The sequence below is a fragment of the Ilyonectria robusta genome (genome assembly GCF_021365365.1).
Source record: "Ilyonectria robusta strain PMI_751 chromosome Unknown BGZ61scaffold_8, whole genome shotgun sequence".
NCBI classification, from domain to species: Eukaryota; Fungi; Ascomycota; class Sordariomycetes; order Hypocreales; family Nectriaceae; genus Ilyonectria; species Ilyonectria robusta.
This window is the reverse complement of record NW_025764442.1, coordinates 1,007,783-1,023,514: the sequence shown is the minus strand read 5'-3', so window position 1 is coordinate 1,023,514 and position 15,732 is coordinate 1,007,783. Positions and strand designations below refer to the sequence as shown.

At 53.2% G+C, this 15,732-nt stretch overlaps 8 protein-coding genes across 8 annotated transcripts; 5 read left to right on the top strand and 3 right to left on the bottom strand.

Annotated features, from left to right (window-relative positions):
• The first annotated feature begins 688 nt into the window (after window positions 1-688).
• BGZ61DRAFT_450061 (acyl-CoA N-acyltransferase) lies at window positions 689-2,029 on the top strand. Its single transcript, XM_046245692.1, has one exon. The coding sequence runs from the start codon at window positions 1,055-1,057 to the stop codon at window positions 1,886-1,888; it is 834 nt and encodes a 277-aa protein (XP_046105431.1). The 5' UTR covers window positions 689-1,054; the 3' UTR covers window positions 1,889-2,029.
• Window positions 2,030-2,109: 80 nt separating this feature from the next.
• BGZ61DRAFT_450059 (ribosomal protein S7 domain-containing protein) lies at window positions 2,110-3,216 on the bottom strand. Its single transcript, XM_046245691.1, has 3 exons — window positions 2,918-3,216; window positions 2,671-2,854; window positions 2,110-2,608 (listed from the first exon to the last, which is right to left on the bottom strand). The coding sequence occupies exons 1-3, from the start codon at window positions 3,055-3,057 to the stop codon at window positions 2,291-2,293; spliced, it is 642 nt and encodes a 213-aa protein (XP_046105430.1). The 5' UTR covers window positions 3,058-3,216; the 3' UTR covers window positions 2,110-2,290.
• A 142-nt stretch (window positions 3,217-3,358) lies between these two features.
• Window positions 3,359-3,825, top strand: BGZ61DRAFT_531709 (S25 ribosomal protein-domain-containing protein; the record flags this gene model as incomplete). The annotated part of the gene is made up of 3 exons (XM_046253757.1): window positions 3,359-3,389; window positions 3,423-3,737; window positions 3,800-3,825. The coding sequence occupies 3 exons, from the start codon at window positions 3,359-3,361 to the stop codon at window positions 3,823-3,825; spliced, it is 372 nt and encodes a 123-aa protein (XP_046105429.1).
• A 2,255-nt stretch (window positions 3,826-6,080) lies between these two features.
• On the bottom strand, window positions 6,081-6,845 carry BGZ61DRAFT_450054 (uncharacterized protein). Its single transcript, XM_046245690.1, has 2 exons — window positions 6,651-6,845; window positions 6,081-6,583 (listed from the first exon to the last, which is right to left on the bottom strand). Exons 1-2 carry the CDS (start codon window positions 6,801-6,803, stop codon window positions 6,446-6,448), a joined length of 291 nt encoding a protein of 96 aa, XP_046105428.1. The 5' UTR covers window positions 6,804-6,845; the 3' UTR covers window positions 6,081-6,445.
• A 1,247-nt stretch (window positions 6,846-8,092) lies between these two features.
• On the top strand, window positions 8,093-10,183 carry BGZ61DRAFT_450051 (mitochondrial carrier domain-containing protein). Its single transcript, XM_046245689.1, has 4 exons — window positions 8,093-8,473; window positions 8,730-8,751; window positions 8,867-8,943; window positions 9,104-10,183. Exons 1-4 carry the CDS (start codon window positions 8,438-8,440, stop codon window positions 9,899-9,901), a joined length of 933 nt encoding a protein of 310 aa, XP_046105427.1. The 5' UTR covers window positions 8,093-8,437; the 3' UTR covers window positions 9,902-10,183.
• A 104-nt stretch (window positions 10,184-10,287) lies between these two features.
• Window positions 10,288-10,883, top strand: BGZ61DRAFT_517168 (uncharacterized protein). Its single transcript, XM_046252321.1, has one exon. It carries the CDS (start codon window positions 10,485-10,487, stop codon window positions 10,845-10,847), a length of 363 nt encoding a protein of 120 aa, XP_046105426.1. The 5' UTR covers window positions 10,288-10,484; the 3' UTR covers window positions 10,848-10,883.
• A 2,162-nt stretch (window positions 10,884-13,045) lies between these two features.
• BGZ61DRAFT_222750 (uncharacterized protein) lies at window positions 13,046-14,068 on the top strand. Its single transcript, XM_046238119.1, has 3 exons — window positions 13,046-13,245; window positions 13,302-13,650; window positions 13,712-14,068. Exons 1-3 carry the CDS (start codon window positions 13,194-13,196, stop codon window positions 14,052-14,054), a joined length of 744 nt encoding a protein of 247 aa, XP_046105425.1. The 5' UTR covers window positions 13,046-13,193; the 3' UTR covers window positions 14,055-14,068.
• A 443-nt stretch (window positions 14,069-14,511) lies between these two features.
• On the bottom strand, window positions 14,512-15,398 carry BGZ61DRAFT_531705 (uncharacterized protein; the record flags this gene model as incomplete). The annotated part of the gene is made up of 2 exons (XM_046253756.1): window positions 14,512-15,009; window positions 15,078-15,398. 2 exons carry the CDS (start codon window positions 15,396-15,398, stop codon window positions 14,512-14,514), a joined length of 819 nt encoding a protein of 272 aa, XP_046105424.1.
• Window positions 15,399-15,732: the final 334 nt, after the last annotated feature.

The window sequence follows — 15,732 nt, the reverse complement described above, 5'->3', positions numbered from 1 at the left end:
TTCGAGACGCGTGGACGACTTTCCATCCTATCCCGGGTGGAGACTTCAAAGTTGGCCATGTCGTTTATGTTGAGAATCATCGGTGTTGTGGACGATGGATAACTCGACCCTAGCCAGCGGAGGTACCGTTATACTTAATTTTCAACGAGCAGCAATCTAGCTATGATATTATGCAGCAAACACTTTCAACGCGATGATTAATATCCATTCGCTTAAGGATTCCCTGGTGTGCATGCTCAAGTTGCGTGACTAGGGTCTGGTTCGGGATACTATAGATGCTGCGTTTCGAACTACGGCAAGGATTTCTCAAGCCACCCACGTGGATCCGGGTGCGAAACGTTTGGTTTATAATCATACGTACGTGGGAGTAACGTGGTTTAAGGCTATTGCTCCGGGGTTGACACACGTTGTTCGTGTGGACCAACGAAGTGCAAATATGGGTTTTCTTCGGTTGCCATCAATGTGACAACCCAACTGCCGGAGACAGACATCGTTTCAACCAATTTCCACCCAACCATACGCCTGGTATGCGACAGTAACACATTTAGTGATAAACGCCCTGGGTAATGCCGTATGTTCGTCAATTGGCTGGAACGACAGGGTCGACGTTCGTGACAACGCACTTACCCTGTATCAACAAGGTGTGCCCCACCAACAATCGTCGCTAGCCGGCAGCGGGATCCTCATGCATCCCATCCGCCTAAGAAAACAAGTTGACAACGGCCCACGCAACGTTGACTTCGGTCAAGATATGCGCTCTGCCTTCCATTTTTGGCTTATCGGGTTTCCGTTGCGCGAACTGTTCAACCGTGGTCAATACGTTATCCCTGCCTCCTCTAGAGCTGACTGTTTCCGTTTGCACTTTCGTCAAACACAGCCTCGGGCGTAGTACTTAAGTGACTCTTGAATCCCACATCACCAACTCTTCGTCCCCATCCTAGCCATCATCTCAACGGGATACAAATACCACAGATCCCGCGACTTCAAGTCCGCTCGGACTCACCGAGTCACATCATATCACATCAAATCACGTTACATCACCGAACTAGCAACTATGGGTACCCCGTTCATCAACTTCATCGGGCCTAGCAAGCTTGATGGGTTCCAGCGAGGCGCTCCGGCTGAGGCGCAACCTGGGACCATTCCCCGAACCTTCCTTGAAGCGATGGAGGTCCGGGAGGCGGTCTTCGTCGGAGAGCAGAATGTTCCCGCTGAGAACGAGTTCGATGCTGACGACCCGAGATGCTGCCACTGGGTTGTCTACGCCAGCGTCAACAAGACAGAGGAAGCTGAGATCCGCGACGAACAGGGCAATGTGGTGCAGCCGCGACGCAGCTCAACTCGTACCACACCCATTGGAACCATCCGTCTCGTTCCCTTCCCTCACGAACCGCACCCCGACAATGGCGGAGAGTACTGGAACGGTGTCCTGAACGGCCCCCGGAACGGCGAAGTCGTGCCGCGGAACAGCAAGGTCCCCTCAGTCGTGCCCGCAAAGACGTTTGGCATAGACCGGGCTACGACCTATCATGACGGCAAAGAGCCATACGTCAAGTTGGGTCGCCTTGCTGTCCTCAAAGAATTCAGAGGCCATCGCATTGCTGGGCTGCTTGTCAAGACGGTTCTGAGCTGGCTCAAGTCCAACCCGACATATTTCAACCCGAGTATCATGGAGTTGGGCCTTGAGCAGATGGGTGCATCGGATGGAAAGGATGTTCCGAAGTGGAATGGGCTCATCTGCGTCCATGCACAGAAGCAAGTCATCGGCGCATGGGAGAAATGGGGATTTGAGGTGGATGAGGGCATGGGCGAGTGGTCGGAAGAGGGCATGGCCCATGTTGGGATGTTCCAGCGTGTGACGGTGGATAGCCCCCCCGCCCGCGTCTAGGGCTCTTGATCTTGCCGAGGATCTTGCCGAGGATCTTGCTGATGAGTTACGGTGCAACGAGTTTTACGAAGAGTCTTACGAATAGTCAAGAAGAACGATGAACACGTACGCAATGCCAAATAGTTGACGCGTAGTCCCGAGACCCCTTTCATCGAGTCCATTGTGTGACGGCATTTTCAAGTCCGGACTAGTCACGAGAGCGAAGTGATCGAAGACATTAATTGATTGAACCATTGATTGAACCCTCAGGGAGCCTGACTTTTTTTATTGAGACTCTAGAGCCACCTAAGACAATCCATAGCCGCGTTCCCAGACCCGATGAACGCAAAATGCAATTCTGAAAGATTCCGGAACCACGCCAAAGCCGCAACCACTCCAGTCATGAAACCACCGTTGCACCTTTTATCGGTTGCTCTTGGCCACACGCTCCAACTCGTCCTTCTTCTTGATAGCGTAAGAGTTGCTGGAACCCTTGGCGGCGTTGATCAGCTCCTCGGCAAGGCACTCAGCAATCGACTTGACGTTGCGGAAAGAAGCCTCGCGGGCACCAGTGGTCAGGAGAGCGATCGCCTGGTTGACCCGTCGAAGAGGAGAAACATCGACGGCTTGTCGTCGGACGGTACCGGCGGAACCAATTCGGGTAGAGTCTTCGCGGGGACCGCAGTTGACAATGGCGTCGACAGCGATCTGGATGGGGTTCTGGTCGGTCATGAGGTGGATCTAGCCCTAAGTGTCAGCGCGCTGCCACAACTTCCAAGATATTCAGAGCCGGTTCAACGTACGATCTCGAAGGCGTGGGCAACAATTCGGACAGCCATAAGCTTCTTTCCGTTGTTGCGGCCGTGCATCATCAGCGAGTTGGTCAATCGCTCGATGATCGGGCAGTTGGCCTTGCGGAATCGCTTGGTGGCATATCGGCCAGCGGTGTGGGTGACGTAGACGGGGTTTCGCAGGGAAATGTAGTCACTGTCGCGTCGATTTCAATCAGCAAAGGCTCGTCGTCCGAGGGTGTCTTGATGTCCAACGTACGTCAGGGAGATGTCGCGGACCTCGACATCGTAGTCCCACTTGTTGAACAACTTGACGTTGCCAACCTCCTTCACAACATCCTTGGGAAGCACCTCGTAGAGGGCAGCGTTCTCGACCTCGATCTCACCGGCGTCAGACATGTTTGCTGTTGCAGTCGTGGATGCTGGGACTGACGGGGACTGCGGTTAGTACTGGATGGCGAGATGGTATTTTCGTGAAGTTGAAGGTGGGCTCGGGTTAGAAGGGTTGAAATTTTGGTGGTGTCCCACCGGGCGAATCAGAATGCGTCAAAACTAGGTACGTACCCACCACTCCAAATCTTAGGGCTCGGCTGCCCTGGGCGAACTTCGGCTGGGGGCTAAGGTGGGAGGTTCTTTGGATCGCATCACCACATTTTCCTGTTCTGCACACTCCCGTCGACGACAGCACATCAGAGACAAAATGGTATGTGCCCGGATGCCCTCACAGCGACGTACGATGAGCGTTTAATTGACCCCGATCACAGGCACCCGCTGCTGGAGCAAAGAAGCAAAAGAAGAAGTGGTAAGTACGGACGCACCGTCGTCGCCGACATGGAGACTTACGCGCAACGAAAGGTCCAAGGGCAAGGTCAAGGACAAGGCCCAGCACGCCGTCATTCTCGACAAGACCACTTCCGAGAAGCTCTACAAGGATGTCCCGTCCTACCGCCTCGTCACCATCGCCACCCTCGTCGACCGAATGAAGATCAACGGTTCTCTGGCCCGCCAGTGCCTTGCCGACCTTGAGGAGAAGGGCATTATCAAGCCCGTCGTCACTCACAGCAAGATGAAGATCTACAGTATGGCCGCCCTTCTGTGCCCTACAGGCGAAGCGTTTCCCGGATGCTAACACACATCGCAGCCCGTGCCGTTGGTGGTACTGACTAAACGCCATGAACGAAAAGATTTGAGTCTCACGATTTTGCGTCTGGGTGATCTGGACGATAGACAGATCATAGGGTCGGCGGGTGTTGAAAGGCGAAACAAAGCCTGGTTGGGACGCTTTTCATGTTCGGTTAACAAAGGGACCGGAATTGCTTTAGCATGGCAACGGAATGAAAGATCTTCAAATGACCACAACCGTGTGCCCTCTCTGTGTGTGTGATGCATGATGTATGTCGTGGTTGAGTTGTACCTCTTCTCTATGCTCCCGTGCCGCGCCCAAGTTGGTTGGACGTTGAGTCAATGCTGTCCCATGTTGCGCTTGTCGTCGCCCTGTACTGATCCTGCATGGATGTAGTACGTGGCATCTGGTATCGACTTGGTATCGACTTGTCTAGTAGCAGGTACATTCTTGCTAGGAAAGCAACCCTAGGGATGTAATATTATCAAGCCTGGCGATGTTTGTTTATGACAACAGTCTTGTCAACGTGATTGTCAATTATGAGCTGCTTCTAAACAACTACTGTTGCAATGGTCTCTGTCTGGCCTGAATGCAACCAGGCAAATTCGTGCCGTTGAGAGTTCTGCATTACTCTGCACCTGTATGCTAGTAAACAACTATTGTTCCTATAGTGCCGTCGAGACCAGGCCCTCCTTGTATGTGACGAGATCATTCCCTCCTTTTCATGGGAGATGAATAAATGACTGCGCCTCTAGTAAGCGATTATGGCATGTATACACAGAGATATGAGGTGTAAAATTTGCACCGTACTTGCCCCCATTTTAATTAGGAGGCTTTGTCGTATACAGTCACTCATCTGTCGAGTTCTAACAGCAACTCCTCCGCCACCACTTCTCCAATCCATGATGTGCCCTGTTTCAAGATGTGGGCCACCTATGAGCCATAGTTCCTCGCGGTTATGTTCTCCTGGCAATTTAGATAGAGGAATACACAAAATTGGGAAGCCGGATATGCTACGAATTTTGGAAAGATGGGGTCGGCTCTTTCGCTAGGTACTAATGAAGAACCAGCCTGTTCGTCCCAGCCGACGCCGCTTTCCAACTCTGACCACTACCATCATTACCCACGCAACTGTTATAATCAACACATCGCGCAAGGCTGTACCACTTTCTATAGATACTCTAGTCTCGTCGCTCGCAACCAGTCAAGTCAAGTGCGCTCATCAAGATGGCGAAAACACTCATGTAAACTCATCGTGGTAGGATTGGTTGACACCGTGATCCTACACCATGGCAAATTATCCAATTAGGGCGAGTAACACGTCACAGGGATATCATTATCTGCAAGATTTATTACTTAGATTATTGAATCAACCATTCAACCAACATCTGTCGGTCCATTCATGGCACTACCCTACTGTCGAACCTACCAACCACTGGTAAATATTAAAGGTGGCAGGACCTGTGCAATTTTCTGACTACGAGGAGGCTGCAGGCGTGATACCCGAAAACCAATTGTTGTTACATATATGCTCTACGATAGTTCGTCTACAGCCACGCAGATGGCCCTTGGGGTAACTTCATTCTTCCTATACACCGTCGCGGATTGTAAGACAATTTCTCCTGAATGGACATCAACAAAGAATCCATCCTCCGTTGGTTTGACGTGCAGTGTGATAATTCGGTTAGTAAATATTTCCAATTCCACGTGAATAACGCCATTCTTCGAGGCCGTCAACGGGTAGCTGTACTGCGCAGACTAGTGTAACACCATGGAGCAGCTACTGAGACCAGCGCCATATTTGCTAATTTGACGAGATGGTGGGATATATCAACAACTTCCTCGCCTGGTTCTGGTGGATCGTGCTGGTCATAGTCAAAACAGCAACGGCTATCTCAGATCTGTGCTAAGGAGGGTTGATAAATTTCAAGATCATGTATGGCTAATCGTGGCCACATGTGCATGAACCAATGAGGGAACCATCTTAAAGAAAATGGGGATGTCGTATTTGCCAAACACGGCTTATCCCTTGTTTCCAAGAACTGGACCTTTTTGCGAGTAATGATCCTCTCTCATGATGGCAATTCAAGTTGTTGGCGGCATATTCGTCGGCATTCATTTGCGGGGTACGTACTTTTTGTTAGTGCCTCAGGTTTAAAATTCGGTAAGTTACCGAGCTGAAGCCCTAGAGCCAGAGCACAAGTGAAGAACCGATCAGACTGTACTCAGTTGCACCTTCGTAAGAGCGCAGAGAAAGGATTGTTTCATCATGATTAACTAATGTCACCCAAAGCCAAGCCTAGGGTCGAAGCTGGGCCATCATGATCCATTTATACTTGTGCAGCCAAGTTCGTTCCGATGTGGCCCAGAGAAGATGCAGCCAGGATGCACGATATGCGCTCTAGCCTTGACAGGATAGCCGCTCGGTCAACCATGCGGCGGCTACAGAGTATCCATACGTGCGTCGGTTATCCGGGCGACAAATAACTCACCGCATGGCCATGGCGACATCAATTGGAGACTAGAACGTCTCAAACGAGTTTGCGTCAGTCTGGACGCCTCAATCTTTGGGGGTGGAAAACTGGAAAGTGGATACTGAATTTCCGACGAGGCCGTTATCTCATAGGCCAACTGTAGATCGGCACAATCCTCCCTCTGCAGGGTTTAGAAGCCATTGAGATCCTCAAATGCGATGTATCGTACATAGTAGAGAGAAATCTTCGTTCGGACTACGTACATCCCCAGGCGGGTACCTAGGTAGGTAGTGAAGAAATTGATTATTCTTCGGACAAGGCCAGTACACTAGTCGATCAATGACAATCAGTTACTGTTCCCGATAAACGCTATCGGGTCGGGTGTTCCGAAGTACCTCTAGAGATAAGCCAGCCCAAGGAAGAAAAAAATTAACCGATACGTATACTGTATGACAACAAGTGTGTCGTACAGTACAGTAGGTAGGACAAGCACAGGACAAGTGTCTTTTACCGAGGCCAACGGCAACCAGAAGATTACGAAGGTACATACTACATAGTAGCTTATTTTAGGGAACACGAAGTGAGGCGCCAGTGGTGGCGGATTCGGATTTTGACTCGGTTCAAAGGACGGGGGCCGGGGCGTTAGAAGGCGTCAGAGACTCCGGCAAGCAGGCTTGCAGTGGCACTTGGCCAGGGCAGGTCGCGTCGGCCGTGAATGGCCCCCGAAGCCCCCTGAAGGCTGACGGAGAAGAGCGTTTTAGCTCGGCTCCTGTCTCCTCCCTTGCGGCCGGTGGACCCTAGGGGCCAGCCAAGGCGCGGGATTATGGACATGGAAGGAGAATGGAGCGCTGGGCCGGAACGCTGGCGATGGACATCAAATTTTGCATGTTCCGTCCTTTGTATCCACCCTCCATGACAGTCTGGCGGGAACACTTGCTTAGGCTGGCTGGGGATAAATGTAACCATTGATTCACGGAGGAGCAGGCTCTGGTCTCACAGATAGGACAACGGGGGGCGCCCATGAATTGTGCTTGTTTGGTTTGCTTGCTTTGCCTAGGTTCATTGATTGTTTTATGGCCATGGGCCAGCAAGCAAGAAAAAAAGAGCAAAGATGGATGGACGGTGAGACGCCAGCTACCTTATTGCCGGGGGCCAACGGGGACCAGATCCAATGACGCACGCACTGTGGGAGGATCCCCAAAGAATTGGTGTGGGTGGGTGGGTGTGAGGGAGGGAGGGCGCTGTGACCGCTGAGACCGCTGAGACCGCTACAGCCACTGTGGGTTTTTTGGGGAGACCCGACGGATGAACGTTGGCTGGGGGAGCTCAGAGCTGTAGATTTTTATCAGGAAAAAGGGCCGGGGGTGTGTCAGCGACGTGGGCACCGTGGTGGATGGCCGCATGGATGGTGGATGGATGGATGGATCTAGGGAAGAGATACTTGAGATATTTGACTCGTGAGCTCTAGGATGGATGTCGAGACGGACAGACCGTAATGGATGGCAAAACAAATAACAGGATTTCCGGTATCTTTTGCCCCTTTAAAAAAAAAAACAGAGTGTCACAGTGTGCGGCCGTTGCCCTATTGCCTTCTGCCCTCTGCCCTCTGCCCGTCCAGCCCAATCCAATGCGATTCAGTCCAATCCAGTCCTCAGGCACGACCGACGGGTCTAGGTCTCGGCGAGCGACAAAAAATCGGGGTGAACCGGCATCTCTCATCTCGCAGCCGGCTGGCGGCGCTGGCCCAGGCTTGCCCAGGTTGGACAGGCTGGCCCCAGGCTTGGTTGGACCCCGGAGGCCCCACCCCACGCACCCTCGGCGGGTTCTCACAGGCTCTCACTGCCTCTCGCGGGGCGCTGGCCGGTTGCCACAGGCTCACGCACCCTGAAGCGCACCCCTGTGATGTGGGAGCCTCAGGCCGCCACAGCGCTGTTGCCGTGGAAGAACTGGAGAGAGGCTGGGGGCCCAGCTCCCTTTAGCGCGAGCCGGGAAGATTCGCTCTCAAAAGCGCCTCTCCTCCAGATCCGCCGCGAATTTTTTCCCTCCCCCCAAATACCTCCCACCCCCCGTCGACGCTGATTTATTTCGCTCGACTCTCCCACTCCTTCTTTCTTCCTCCTCCATCTCTCCATCTCCCCTCACTTCTTTCTTTTCAAGGGAAAGTTTTTGCACAGCCGTCATCATGTCTGAGCAACCCCAGAAGGTTTTGGGCATGCCGGTAAGTCTACAGTCCGATCCTCCACCGCAACGCCTCGAAATGCCGCGTTCGCGATAGCTGTTCATCCATCGCCTGGAACCTGTTGGACTCGATCACAAGCCTCAATTGGCATCGCTCGACCAGTCCGAGGTGCCTACCGCACCTCCGAGCAAGTTCTAGCCATGTATGGCTGCTATCGCGATGCCGCTGCTCGGCCGAGCGAAAATGGAGCACCTCAAAGTTTTTCGGGTCAATGGCTAACGTGTCTTTCTTCCAGCCCTTCTTGGCCGACTTCTTGAGTATGTCCCATCACACACATGATCGTTGCATGTCAGCACGGGGATGACACTTGTCGCCTCGTGTTCGATCTTGCTGATGTCAACAACCACGACCCGATACTAATACTCTCTATAGTGGGTGGTGTTTCCGCCGCCGTCTCGAAGACCGCCGCCGCCCCCATTGAGCGTGTCAAGCTCCTGATCCAGAACCAGGTTAGTAGAAGCCTCATCTGAAGCCTCTTGCCAGTGTATTTTGGTTGCATTGGAAGTCGGTGAGAATTCTCACTTTCTCGCTTGCTGTCACGTGCGACCAAGCCTCACAATAGCTTCGGTTTTTTTCTCCACTGTGAATCAACGCTGACAACCCGTTCAGGATGAGATGATCAAGCAGGGTCGTCTTGACCGCAAGTACAACGGCATTGCCGATTGCTTCAAGCGCACCATGGCCGATGAGGGTGTCATGTCCCTGTGGCGAGGCAACACTGCCAACGTCATCCGATACTTCCCCACCCAGGCCCTGAACTTCGCTTTCCGTGACAAGTTCAAGAAGATGTTCGGCTACAAGAAGGAGAAGGATGGCTACGCCTTGTGGATGGCTGGTAACCTTGCCTCCGGTGGTGCTGCCGGTGCCACCTCCCTCCTCTTCGTCTACTCCCTGGACTACGCCCGTACTCGTCTTGCCAACGATGCCAAGAACTCCAAGGGTGGAGGTGAGCGTCAGTTCAACGGTCTCGTTGACGTCTACCGCAAGACCCTCGCTTCCGACGGTATTGCCGGTCTCTACCGTGGCTTCATGCCCTCCGTCGCTGGTATCATCGTCTACCGTGGTCTCTACTTCGGCATGTACGACTCCATCAAGCCCGTCCTCCTTGTCGGCAGCCTCGCCAACAACTTCCTTGCTTCTTTCGCTCTTGGTTGGGTCGTCACCACTGGTGCCGGTATCGCCTCGTACCCTCTTGACACTATCCGACGACGCATGATGATGACCTCCGGTCAGGCCGTCAAGTACAAGAACACCCTCGATGCCGCCCAGCAGATCGTTGCCAAGGAGGGTGTCAAGTCCCTCTTCAAGGGTGCCGGTGCCAACATCCTCCGTGGTGTTGCCGGTGCTGGTGTCCTGTCCATCTACGATCAGCTCCAGGTCATCCTCTTCGGCAAGGCCTTCAAATAAGCGCCTTAGCCCTCACATCTGTATAGAATCGGTGTGTATTGGAGAGGTGGGGATGGGAGAGACTTCCGTCTACTAGCGTGACACGGTGTCCGCTGGTTGACAAAAAAGGGCGAGATCGAAGTGCAGGAAGAGGGAGGTTGTAACGGATACCCACAAGTGGTTCTCTGCAATAGTAGCTCTTCGCGGGTTAGACTGGCATAGGCATGGCGTCTTTTTCTCATCTTGCAATGCCTACCTTTCTAGGTCGCTGTAATTTATACACCCAAGCAATTTCCCTTGAGACCGTATCTGAATCTGTGCCAATGTTTTGTGACACGCTCCAATTAGTCGACTCCTAATAATTATAGAGACAAGGTAATGAGAAGCGTACATGAGGTCGGTCTCATCATATCCAGCGAACTTCCGCTCGAGATTTGGGGTTTGAGGCCATCGCAGAACGTGTTTGAAGTTCGCACCGATGACTAAGCCACATATGTCCGTGACCCCTCCAACACGACGCGATGCCACCGACGATGCATAACGCGTCCAAAGCTCAAGAACACACCTTGTCCGATCTCACATGAAGTGAGTTTGCCAATCCACTATGCCGCCAAAGAAGACCTCAACCGCTGGCCGTGGCCGACCTCAGGCGACGAGCAAGAAGCCCTCCAAGGCTGCGGAGCCCGAGTCCAGCAATCCTTTCGAGTCGTCGGACGAACAAGATCAGCAGGAAGCTACGCCTTCACGAGAGGTGCACATGGTGGAGGACGAGGAACCGGAGGCGGACAAGACGATCCCACGGGACCTGCTGACGCGGCTGCTGCACGAATTCTTTACCAAGGATGCGACCCGGATGTCAAAAGATGCGAACGCAGCGGCGGGGAAGTACTTTGATGTCTTTGTGAGGGAAGCCATTGCGCGAGCAGCAGCCGAGAAGGAGGGTGGGTTCTTGGAGGTGGGTAACTAAACGAGTCTGAGGGACAATGGAGAGACTGACTTGTTCAAGGTCGACGATCTGGAGAAGATCTCTCCCCAGTTGCTGCTGGATCTTTGAACACCGGGTGCAACTAGAATACGAACTACGAGCGTCGAGTTTCGTATTGGCCTACGTGGACGAGATCATCGTTTCGGTATGGAAACCTGGAGAGCGACACTCTTGGCGTTTGGGAAGCTAAGACCTTATAAGACGATGATCTAAGAAGCCCACGATACGAAACGCGAACGGGACTGGGAAGGCCGCATTAGAAGTGATGGGACATACATGTGTCTTCAACAAACACCTGGATCTGCCTACGTACGATGAGGAAGGGATTAGCCCCAAGACCCAACCTCGTGGGGCGATACCAGGGGCGTTTCTGGGCTTGGGTGTGAGAACAAGATAACCGAAGAATTTGGTTCCGCTCGTGTCTGTTAGTGGGAGTGGCCTTCCAGGACAATGCCAGAGGTGTCAAATGATAGAACACTGGTTGGTTTACATGGCTAGCCATACTCTTGAAAGAGTCGGGCGGCGATAGCTAAAGGTTGAGTTCTGGGAGATGCCAGTGTTTGAAAGGCCCCTCCTCGTCATGACAGCCTTGCCCGAAGCGGCCTTGGATTGTGGTCCATGTTGAATGGAGACGGGAGAGTGGGAGGAGTTGAACAGACCAGACGCTGGGACGGATGGAACGCGGCGCGCCTTGATTAATCTAAGGACAACACCACGAGATATTTGCCGTTAAATCCGGTCTAGCGGGCCCGGATAGTGACAATCAAACATGGCTGAAATCATCGAGATGGTGGCGATGCATGGTGTGACGAGTTCATCCGAGCACTTTAATCCCATCAGTTTGCATGGCGCAAAGCGAGACCAGGTGATGATGCCAATCAGGCACGTTGGATTGTGATGGGACTGGCGGCTCAGTTTACTTGTTTCGAGGGGCAGTGACCAAGTGATTGAAGACCGCTTCCAAGCTAGAGAGGTTGCATCGCGCTGTTTCCAAAGGTGTGAGACGAGTTCTTGGGGTTCTTGGTGCGAGACGGATGATACCTCGCCAAGGCGAGTGTGGGAGGCCCCTGGTGCGCGGCGCAAGATTAGCTAGCTAACAACCGACGGATTGAAAAATTAATGGAAAAAATAATAAGATCGATGATGGGATTAGATCCGGGCGACGTTGCATCCAACGAAGTAGCTCGACTAGGAGCCGAAGTGTGAAGTGGGAAAAATCTGGGGGGCTGCCGTATCCGAGCGATGCGACGCCAGAAGGGGTTGGGCTACTACCTAAGGACAGTTGCGAAACGAGGCGCGTCTCGCCCGTGTGCGAGGCTCGGGACTGAGGCACATCCGAGAAGGGATGAGACCCCTGGCCGGCCGAGACGAGACCCGAATGACGCTTGAGCAAGGGCTTTAATCGACTTTTGCTCTCGGCTGCCAAGTCGTCCGGTCAGTAATACGGAGTCGAGGCGGATGCGATTGTGGCCGGCGTCTAAGTGCTGCGACCCCTGCTGCACGTCGAGATGATGGGTGGTAGGTTGAAATGGGAATTCAAGATGGCAGCTGCGGAGAGCCATCGTCAGCCTTGTTGATGACGATTGCGATGCATCCTAACTCTGGGTTAGAATTAATAAAAAAAAATAAAAAATAAACAAAATCTGGCGTCAGGTCAACCTCTCCAACGTTTCCAACACACGCAAGAGCATCACCATCGCCGCCTCCTCCACCGCAGCCGCCGTGTCATGTCTCGTCGCCTGGCGTCCAAAACAGTGGCCGAAGCCGATCCTTCAACCCACGTTTCACACGCCTTACCATCGCTCTCCCCTCTCCGCTCCCACCCCCAAGCCTCAACTGTCGCAGGCCAACGTGAGTGACAGCCGCCAACAACCCCCCCGTCGCTTGCACACACGCCCAGCCGGCCTGGCCCTGTAGCCGAGAACGGCAACTCCATCTTCCATGGTGCTTCAGATGTGCTTCGGAGCAGTGTCGCCAGAGGAGGGCCAGAGGAGGGTCGACCCAATGTTTGTTGCAGCCTCGGGGCGATCATGCTGCTGGTTTAAATTCATGGCGTTTCCTGTTGTTCTGCCCTTTGATCTTCCCATCCTCCAAACACTTTCACACCACAACGCCGGTTTCCTTGTCGTCTCCCTTTCTTTAATTCTTCACCCGAATTACTTTCATTACCTATTCTCTTCGAACAAAGGCTAGTCCTTTAGAGCGCGAGTCGCCTTTTTGTCTTTTTGACTATCCGCTTCAGCAAGTTTTTGCGTCACCGTTGACCGGATCCCTCTCACTTCCATCACCATCACCATCACCAAGATACCCATAAAAACAACAAAAACCATGTATTTCTCTTCTTCACTCATCGCTCTGACCCTGGCGGGCGTCGCCCAAGGTATGTTGACCCTCATCTTCCTTCCACCCCCATTCACCAGACTAACACCCAAGCAGCTCTCAACGTCCAGGTCGTCTCAGTTGGAAAGTCAGCGACCAACCAAACTGGCCTCAAGTTCTTCCCCGAAACCATCACGGCCGAAGTTGGGTCCATGGTGCAGTTCCAGTTCTGGGTCGGCAACCACACAGTCACTCAGTCCAACTTTGACAACCCCTGCATCCCCATCTCCAACATCAACTCGAGCATCAAGGGCATCTACTCAGGCTACCAGCCCGTGGAAGCGAGCGCGAGCAAGAACATGATTCCCACCTACACCATTAATATCACCGACACCAAGCCCCTCTGGATCTTCTGCAGTCAGGCTACTCACTGCCAGGGTGGAATGTCAATGGTGATTAACGAGAAGTGAGTCCATCATACATGCCTTCCAAGAAACCCCATGACACAGATGCTAACACTTAGACAGTACTTCTGCCAACGCTTCCCGGTCTCTGGCAAACTACAAGACCCTCGCCGAGTCCGCCACCGGCTCTAACCTGATCCCTGGTGAAAGCTCAGGTGACGGCAGCAGCTCCGGCGGTGATAACAGCTCTGGCGGTGACAACAGCTCCGGTGGTGGCAGCAGCTCCGGAGGCAGTGGCGATAGCACCAGCGGCTCTGGCTCGGATTCCGCCATCCAGACTCCCGGCACGACGCCAACCGCTGGAAGCCCTGCCGCTACTGGCTCTACCATCGTCGCTGGCGCCGCAAGACTCTCCTCCCCTACTACGCTATTGCTGGCCATGGCAGCGGGCTTCCTGCTTCTGTAATGTGGGGACGACGAACACGGGATTCTGCTAGAGCGGGCTCGGGAAAAGAACCGTTAATAATATTTTGCCATTTTTGTCTATATGTACCGCTGTTCGCAGCGTTTTTCTTTGTCTTGGGATGGGCTGGACACTCTGCGCGGGGAGTAGTCGCCGAGGTCTTGGGAAAACCCCATTTGTAACTGAGTTGGGAAGTGGATAACTTATGCACTGCATTACTTATTACTTGCATTGAATTTAGAAGAACCGGACTAGAGGAACCGGAATACATCTTCTCCAAAAATCGCATCTAGCTTGCTGAAACCCTTTGTGTGGTCCCTTCTTCTTCTTCTTCATGTACGCTTCTGGTGGGGACGCTTGAAGGGTAGACAGGCAGACAGACTGAGTGGATTGGATATCCAAAAATATACTGAAACTCATCGCTAAAGCCTACGAGACCATTGTAACAACCCAGTCACCGCTAGACCGTAGGGACTGTCCTCTTCTTCCTCCCGTTTGCCGCTGGGGCGCACAGCTTCTTGGGCTCCTCCTTCTCCAGCCAGTCCTTCTCCCTGATGATAGAGCCAACTTTCTTGTACTTCCTGCTGTTGGAAAAGAAGTTGACCCAGTGCAGCAGCGCGTTGTGTGCCTTTAGCTTGGCCGCCTCCAGCTCCTGGACGCGCATGGCGGCGAGCTCCTTCTCGGTCCAGTGGGCGTCGATCTCTGGGTCGTCGAGAGGCATGTACATAAGCTCTATGCCGCGGAGGTCGGCGTTGCGGTCGTCGGCGAAACAGCCCGTCACGAAGGCGCGTGCGGCATCAACGCCGGCGAAACCGTGGTATGAGCCGCCAGGACCGTAGATACGGCGGCCATTGGAGACATCGTAGATGGTACCGTTGAGGCCGATATAAAGGGGCTTCTCGGGGTCGGTGCCGTCGAAGGTGGCGAGCTGGTCAAGGGTGAGGTTGATGGGCGGATCCTGCGGACGAGGAGATGACATGTTAGCCTTTAAACTCGCAAGTGCCATTGATCCCAGGGTGACTCAACTGGTCCCTTGAGAATCTCCTTCCAGTAGTCGACGGTCATGTAGGTGGGCTTATGCTTCAGTCCCCACCACCAGCTGTCTCCGCCGCTGATGACATAGCTGAGTCCGCAAGATGCCAATAGGAGGAAGGTCAATACCCGAAGGATATCAACCCAGGGGTTGTACGAATCGAGCTCCTCATCGTCGATGTCTGTAATGACCTTCTTGCCCTTCTTGAGTGGGGTCTCCTCCGTCTCCTCCGTTTCCTCCTTCTCCGGAGTCTGCACCTTCTGTGGCTCTTCTTCAGGCGCGGGCTTGCGCTGTCGTACGGTGGAATCTGCCATGGCGTGAAAAGACGGGTTTCGAGAGATAGGAAGATGCGAAAGAGTGGTGGGAAAAGGGGAGATATAAAGACGGCTAGATGGAGCGATGTTGAAGCGAAGTGGCGTGCCTGGTAAGATGGCTCTCGTGTCGTGTCTTGAGCTTCCTTCGAATATAGGTACTGTGTCAAAGCTTATCGGGCCTTGGAAATTCCTTATCAATCCATACACTCCGCTGGAACGGGGTCAGCGCAATTGGAAGAAGATGGTTGGACACAAGCTAATATACTTACGGCTGCCGTGCATTGGCAATATTCAGGGGTCAGGAAGAATGGTGGAGTGGCATCACATGACGTCG

What these genes read in the sequence shown, in the direction of transcription:
- BGZ61DRAFT_450054 (XM_046245690.1), bottom strand. Translation starts at nt 6,803, where the DNA reads ATGTACCTTCGTAATCTTCTGGTTGCCGTTGGCCTCGGTAAAAGACAC. An exon ending in GGGCTGGCTTATCTCTAGAG is followed by an intron (nt 6,584 to 6,650) that starts GTACTTCGGAAC and finishes TTGATCGACTAG; the next exon opens with TGTACTGGCCTTGTCCGAAG.
- BGZ61DRAFT_517168 (XM_046252321.1), top strand. Translation starts at nt 10,485, where the DNA reads ATGCCGCCAAAGAAGACCTCAACCGCTGGCCGTGGCCGACCTCAGGCG.
- BGZ61DRAFT_450051 (XM_046245689.1), top strand. Translation starts at nt 8,438, where the DNA reads ATGTCTGAGCAACCCCAGAAGGTTTTGGGCATGCCG. An exon ending in AGAAGGTTTTGGGCATGCCG is followed by an intron (nt 8,474 to 8,729) that starts GTAAGTCTACAG and finishes TCTTTCTTCCAG; the next exon opens with CCCTTCTTGGCCGACTTCTT. An exon ending in AGCTCCTGATCCAGAACCAG is followed by an intron (nt 8,944 to 9,103) that starts GTTAGTAGAAGC and finishes CAACCCGTTCAG; the next exon opens with GATGAGATGATCAAGCAGGG.
- BGZ61DRAFT_222750 (XM_046238119.1), top strand. Translation starts at nt 13,194, where the DNA reads ATGTATTTCTCTTCTTCACTCATCGCTCTGACCCTGGCGGGCGTCGCC. An exon ending in CCTGGCGGGCGTCGCCCAAG is followed by an intron (nt 13,246 to 13,301) that starts GTATGTTGACCC and finishes ACACCCAAGCAG; the next exon opens with CTCTCAACGTCCAGGTCGTC. An exon ending in TCAATGGTGATTAACGAGAA is followed by an intron (nt 13,651 to 13,711) that starts GTGAGTCCATCA and finishes ACACTTAGACAG; the next exon opens with TACTTCTGCCAACGCTTCCC.
- BGZ61DRAFT_450061 (XM_046245692.1), top strand. Translation starts at nt 1,055, where the DNA reads ATGGGTACCCCGTTCATCAACTTCATCGGGCCTAGCAAGCTTGATGGG.
- BGZ61DRAFT_450059 (XM_046245691.1), bottom strand. Translation starts at nt 3,057, where the DNA reads ATGTCTGACGCCGGTGAGATCGAGGTCGAGAACGCTGCCCTCTACGAG. An exon ending in GTCCGCGACATCTCCCTGAC is followed by an intron (nt 2,855 to 2,917) that starts GTACGTTGGACA and finishes TCGACGCGACAG; the next exon opens with TGACTACATTTCCCTGCGAA. An exon ending in TTGCCCACGCCTTCGAGATC is followed by an intron (nt 2,609 to 2,670) that starts GTACGTTGAACC and finishes ACTTAGGGCTAG; the next exon opens with ATCCACCTCATGACCGACCA.